Genomic DNA, 6,552 nt, shown 5'->3' on the forward strand with positions numbered 1-6,552 from the left:
CCTCCCCCTTTTTTCTCTTGGGAACCGTGTTTTCTGCTGAGAAACTTGATACTACTATTACCAGCTGCAAATGGAGCTAAGTATTAATGAAGGAATGCAGCAGCTCAGCATTGTTAAGAGAGGTAGCATCAAATGTAAACACGGCATCAATGGCACAGAGCTCCGCCCAAACGGACCAATCATTTGTTAAATCACAGCTCATCCATGGCTGCAACCTGCAGCCATGCATGATTACTATAGCAGTTACTCATGACGTTGTTTATTTTCTCAACTAATAACTTCCTTTCAATTTTTGTGTGGCGCTGACTCTTTTATCTTTGTTTTAAATGTTTTCCTTAGGTTGAAATATACTCTTTTCCTGTTTTACATATTAGCCGTTTTGCCCTTATTTCTTACTCCCTCCGGTCCATAATAAGTGATCAATTTGCCTTTTTATTTTTGTCCAAAATAAGTGTCTATTTATATAATCAAGAAAAAAGTTAATTTGTTTTATAAAATTACCCTTATGTACATATCCCTAAAAAGTTTTCTTACTTCTCACATTAAATATTTAATTAAGAGTAGTTTAGTCATACTAGATGTTTTGGTATAAAATTTATATTTTTTTAATGGGCGTGTCAAAAGTAAATTGGTCACTTATGTGGACCGGAGGGAGTAATTGAATTTGTTCCATATAACTTGTCAATTTTAAGTAATAGCCACTGATATATGAATCTACTTATATATCTTCTCAAGAATTTTTCCAGAAATACATTGATATGTAACTTCTCAAATAACAATGAAGAACTAGCAAAATTAAGCAAATAATATTAAAAAAAAAATGACTGACTAATATTTAAATTCCTAATGAGGTGAAAAAACCATCAAATCAATAAACCAACCTGAAATATAGTACTCTCTCTGGTTCACAATAAGTGTCCAATTTGCCTTTTCATTTTGGTTCAAAATAAGTGTCCAGTTATGTAATCAAGAAAGAATTCAATTTGTTTTTACAAAATAAACCCTGTGTACATACCCCTAAAAAGTTTTCTTACTCCTCACATTAAATGTTAAATTAGGGGTAGTTTAGTCATAATAGGTATTTTTGTATAGAATTTAGTATTTTCTTAATGGGCGTGCTAAAAACAAATTGGACACTTATTGTGAACCGGAGGGAATAATATAATTCCTATATACTCACTCATCAATTATTACTCATTTACTGCATAAAACAACTTACAGGTGAATTCATTTACTCCTCTCTAACCACCGCATTTCCCTCCTTTATATTAAACCCTTTGCCACCTTTTCATTCCTTCTCACTTCAAGCTAGTTACATTATTATTATTTACACACACTAACCAAAGTAAATAGAGAAAATCCATCTATATTGAGGAAATGGCTAGTAAGTTTAGGCTATTTTCTTTGGGTTTTCTGTTGTTTGTTGTATTGGCTAATAATGCAATATGTCAAGAAGAAGATGGAACGAGGAATGCTTTGGTACCAGCCATGTTTATATTTGGTGACTCTTTGATTGACAATGGAAACAACAATAATTTGCCTTCTTTTGCAAAGGCTAATTATTTTCCTTATGGCATTGATTTTAATGGTGGCCCTACTGGTCGTTTCTCCAATGGTTACACCATGGTTGATGTAATTGGTAATATACACAAATTATCCACTTATTTATATTTGTTTTTTTCTCCAAATACTTCATTTTCTAACCCCTTGTGCATGGAATTTATTTCATGGCATCCCTTATTCTTGTCGATTTTTCCTGCTGAAGTTACCTCTAGACTTTCTATTTTTCTCCTCTAGGTAGAATATTAAGAGCAAGTATCATTAGTTAGAATGATTAAATAAGATAGTAGAGTATTAGCATACACAATAATCAAGCCAAATATAATGTGATACTTTCAAACTCAGATTTAGGTATAACAATATTTTAGACTCTAGTATATGTGGACTTATTCTCAAAATTTTTTCTATATTAACCCGAATATCTGTCCACCCATCCACTTAAATTAAAAGTAGCTCGTTGAGGTATAATATATGCATAATTTGTGTATTATAGGTATATATTTGTGTATAAACAATATATAGTCTGTATAAGGCTAGAAAATGTAGATAATAAATGTGACCGACTATTTGTGTAATGATCCCTAATTTTCCCGCCAAGAAACTTCTCATAACTAGGTAAAATATTTAAACAAGGATAAAAGCAACCATTTATTTCATTTTCTAAAAAAATAGATAAAATTAGAAAAGTGGGTGAATTAATATACATATTTTATACACTTTTTAGCTAGCGAATACAATTAATTTCACCCGACCAGTCATTTTCGTATTTTGCCCTTAGTTATTGACTCATTATTACTTGCAGCTCAATTGCTTGGACTACCCCTTATTCCACCATACACTGAGGCTTCTGGAGACCAAATGCGATTTGGAATAAACTATGCCTCAGCTGCTGCTGGGATTCTTGATATTACTGGCAGAAACTTTGTGAGTTTTCTTTTTTATTTATTTTTATTTTTTGAAATATCTAATTCACCCGTCAGACAAGAGGGGTTGCTCTGATGGTAAGCAACCCCCACTTCCAACCGAGAGGTTGTGAGTTCGAGTCTCCCCAAGAGCAAGGTGGGAAGTTCTTGGAGGGAAGGATGCTGAGGGTCTATTTGGAAACAGATACTGGGTTGTTGTTGTTGTTGTTGTATCTAATTCACCCCTCCCCCTTCCCCCAAAACTTGCATTAATCTACTAACTAACATATTTTAATCAAGCATAAATTTTGAAGGACAATTTTGTCTTTAACTAAGTTAATGCATGCATTAAAACCCATTGCATTGCTAATACCATTGTTTTCTATGCATTAGTTATGCATAGGATAATACCAAATAGGATGTATAACTAATGCTTACATAACTAATGCATACGATCAAAATGTCTACCAAACAATGTATTATTAATACACAAAGCTAATGCATGTATTAGCTTATCTAATGCATCCTACCAAACGACCCCTTGTGCAAAGAACTATCAATGTAAATATAGCCTGCTATGGTAGGGGTTTTTAACTTATTTTTAGGCTACTAATTTTACTTATTATGAACAATTACTTATAATTATTTTTTCCTGATCTGATAGTGTAGTTTTTTTTTTGTACTGTTAGTGTATAGAAAATTTAGGAATTTGATGAATTGAATACAACAACAACAACCCAGTATAATCCTACTTAGTGGGGTCTGGGGAGGGTAGTGTGTACGTAGACCTTACCCCTACCTTGAGGTAGAGAGGCTCTTCCCACCTTGCTCTTGGGGAGACTCGAACTCACAACCTCTTGGTTGGAAGTGGAGGTTGCTTACCATCATAGCAACCCATTTGTCTAATTTGATGAATTGAATGATGAATTGAATTTGATGAATTGAATGATGCATCAAATTCATATAGAACCCAATGGAAGACAATTTAAATGCCGTAACAATAAATCCATGAACAAACTAAATAACAAAGGTAAATGAAGAGCATTTAGATCTAGGATTTAAATTTTATGGGCTTAACTTATCAAATTTTTAGCATTGAATCCATTGTATTTTTAAAGTTATAGGTTTATATTGCTATATACTGCAATATTATTGAATTTTTACACATAAATTTATGCTCTGCGCCAAAAGTACTGAGTTTAGTTGAATCCGGTACCAATAACTTGCGTCCGCCATCTCTATACCACCTATCCAATTGCTGTTACTTTTTACATTTTAAAGTGTCACATTAGTGTCTTTTAATAGAATCTTGCATGTAATTAATTGGACATTTTTATTAATAATGTTATACAGGTTGGACGTATTCCATTCAATCAGCAAATCACTAATTTTGAGAGCACAGTTAACCAAATCAGAAGCAATCTTGGAGTATCAGATGTAGGAGAGGCATTAGCCAAATCTATTTTCTTTGTTGGAATGGGAAGCAATGACTATCTTAATAATTACCTTATGCCTAATTATAATACAAAGAATCAATATAATGCTCAACAATTTGCCAGTCTCTTGGTTCAGCAGTATAATCAACAACTTATGGTAAGACTCTTTTTTTTTTTTTATTTTTTTTTTAATTTTTTATTATCTCTTTTGTAATTTTCCAAATTAGTGTATTTTCTATTTTTCTCTAATATAATATACAGTCAGACCTCTCTATAACAACATCTTTATATAATAGAAATTCACTATAAAAACCGAGTTATTCTTGGAAACGAATAAAATATTTCGGAACAAACGAGGTTGTTACAGAGAGGTTTGAATGTATATACTTTTATAGTAGAGGGTTTTTGGTGAAAAGAAAGAAATTATATTTTCTTTTTCCTTTTTATTTTCTTTTTTTCTTTGGTGCCTGGCAAGTGGAAAACTATTTACCTTTTCCTCTTTTATTGGGAAACAATTTTTTATGTAGCAATTGATCTAGCTGGTTCCTCTCATTTTCAGCACAATAAATATTAGAATAATTAAATTCTTTTGAAATATTTTATTTATTTAAATGACGTACACACTATCCTCCCCAGACCCCATTTATGGGAATAAACTGGGTTTGTTGTTGTAGTTTATTATTTGATATTTTGTACCACATTGAATAAATAACAAATTCCTTTTTTTTCAACACTGTATTTGTTTTATACAGGAAGAGAAAACCTTAAAATAAACCTTTTCTGCTAGATTGTTTCTGTTAAAAATCCTTTAGTGACATCATTTGTGGAAAATTCTATGTTTTCTTTTCTTTTTTAAAAAAATATTCCATCTTCATCTATCAGTTTGAGGTGATTTCCTTCACTTTAAATAAGACAACATAGATTTGAGTTAAGCCATTTTTTTCCTAGGACTTTACTCTAAACTAGTACTTTTCATTTAATTTATCAACATGTTTTTCCTTCTATTTTTTTCCCTTTCTTAATTCAATTTATGAAAATTGCAGAGATTATATAATCTTGGAGCTAGAAAATTTGTGATTGGTGGAGTTGGACTAATGGGGTGTATTCCAAGTATTCTTGCACAAAGTCAAAATGGTGAATGTTCAGAGGAAGTGAATCAACTTGTTCTTCCATTCCATAACAATGTTAGATCAATGCTTAACAATTTTAATACCAATCTTCCTGGTTCCAAATTTGTTTACATTGACATCAGGAATATGTTCCAAGATCTCCTTACCAATTACAGACAATATGGTAAGTTAATCTTATTCCAGAAAAGTTCTTATTTATTTTATTCAATATTTTATTTTACTCGGATCCATTATTTGCTACTTGGCTGCTTTATCTTATCTCTATTGTTCCTTGAGCTGAGGATCTATCAGATCATCCTCTCTACCTTTATAAGACCCCATTTATGAGATTACACTGAGTTTTTTTTTGTTTTGTTTTTGTTATTGTTGTTGTTGTATTTCTCTTGGACAAAGAAAGAGACATTTGAAAAGTTCATGTTCTTTACAATAAGTTAAATTTAAAATATATTAATAGTATAAAAATTCTTTAAACTGATAATGTATAAAAGTTAAATCCATTTTTAGTTACTCTTTAACTGAAAAGCGCAACCCAGTACACAAGGCATTTCACGTTCACGCAAGGTTCGAGAAGTGCCGCACCCCAAGGGGAGTGATGTACACGGCCTATTTTAATGCAAACATTAGTGACTGCTACCATGGCTCCAACCTGTGACCTATAAGTCACACGGAAACAACTTTTACCGTTACTCCAATGGTCCCCTTCTAATTACCCTTTAACCATCCACCCCTTTTTCTTGCTTTCCCTTTCTTTTCTTTTTCTTTCCTTCTATTACTGTTATTATTAATGCTCTCCCCTACTACAGTCCTTTTTGTCTAAATAAAGATTTCTTGGAATTTTGTATTAAATCCTTGGAAGAAAAAGCTAACATTCTGTATTCAATATTGTTAATGATGTAACAGGATTTAGTGAAATAAATAATGGATGCTGTGGAGTAGGGAGAAATAGAGGGCAAATAACATGTCTACCATTCCAAACACCATGTCAAAATAGGGAACAATTCATATTTTGGGATGCATTTCATCCAACTGAGGCAGTTAACATCTTGTTTGGAAGGAAGGCTTTCAATGGTGGTCCTGATGTTGTTTATCCCATCAATATTCAGCAACTTGCCACTTTTTGAGTTTTTTTTTTTTCTATGGAAAATTATGGAAGAAATTAACTTGAATTTCTTTAGCTTCTCATTTATTTGAAGTGAACTTAGTTTTCTTTTTTCTAGTTAATTTTTTTCTTTTGGGTATTTTGCTATATTTAGTAGAGAATATAATCTTGTGGAGAACCATGAAGCAGTGGCTGATATATTAGGAATGCGTTAGAATATACAATTTTACTGCAAATTTCTTAAGATCCACAATGCCTCAAAAGATTAAAAAAAAAATATGATTTAAATATTATATTTATTATTCTTTTTCTGATGAAGAGATTTACTTATGAATTGGAAAAAAAAGGTTGTTGCAAGTACTTGAGTGGTGCAGGCAGGGAGATAAAGATAGGGATCAAAAATCATAAGCCATTATTATTTTTTA

At 31.6% G+C, this 6,552-nt stretch overlaps 1 protein-coding gene across 1 annotated transcript; it reads left to right on the forward strand.

Moving 5' to 3' along the window:
• The first annotated feature begins 1,302 nt into the window (after positions 1–1,302).
• Positions 1,303–6,208, forward strand: LOC104240643 (GDSL esterase/lipase At1g71691-like). The gene is made up of 5 exons (XM_009795508.2): positions 1,303–1,639; positions 2,363–2,484; positions 3,816–4,055; positions 4,942–5,191; positions 5,929–6,208. The coding sequence occupies exons 1-5, from the start codon at positions 1,378–1,380 to the stop codon at positions 6,147–6,149; spliced, it is 1,095 nt and encodes a 364-aa protein (XP_009793810.1). The 5' UTR covers positions 1,303–1,377; the 3' UTR covers positions 6,150–6,208.
• Positions 6,209–6,552: the final 344 nt, after the last annotated feature.

Source organism: Nicotiana sylvestris, chromosome 6 (assembly GCF_000393655.2).
Source record: "Nicotiana sylvestris chromosome 6, ASM39365v2, whole genome shotgun sequence".
Classification (NCBI taxonomy): domain Eukaryota; kingdom Viridiplantae; phylum Streptophyta; class Magnoliopsida; order Solanales; family Solanaceae; genus Nicotiana; species Nicotiana sylvestris.

Excerpts from the sequence above, each read along its gene's own strand:
- LOC104240643 (XM_009795508.2), top strand. The coding sequence starts at position 1,378 with ATGGCTAGTAAGTTTAGGCTATTTTCTTTGGGTTTTCTGTTGTTTGTT. Across the intron at positions 4,056-4,941 it reads AGTATAATCAACAACTTATG|AGATTATATAATCTTGGAGC; the intron begins GTAAGACTCTTT and ends TGAAAATTGCAG. Across the intron at positions 5,192-5,928 it reads TACCAATTACAGACAATATG|GATTTAGTGAAATAAATAAT; the intron begins GTAAGTTAATCT and ends ATGATGTAACAG.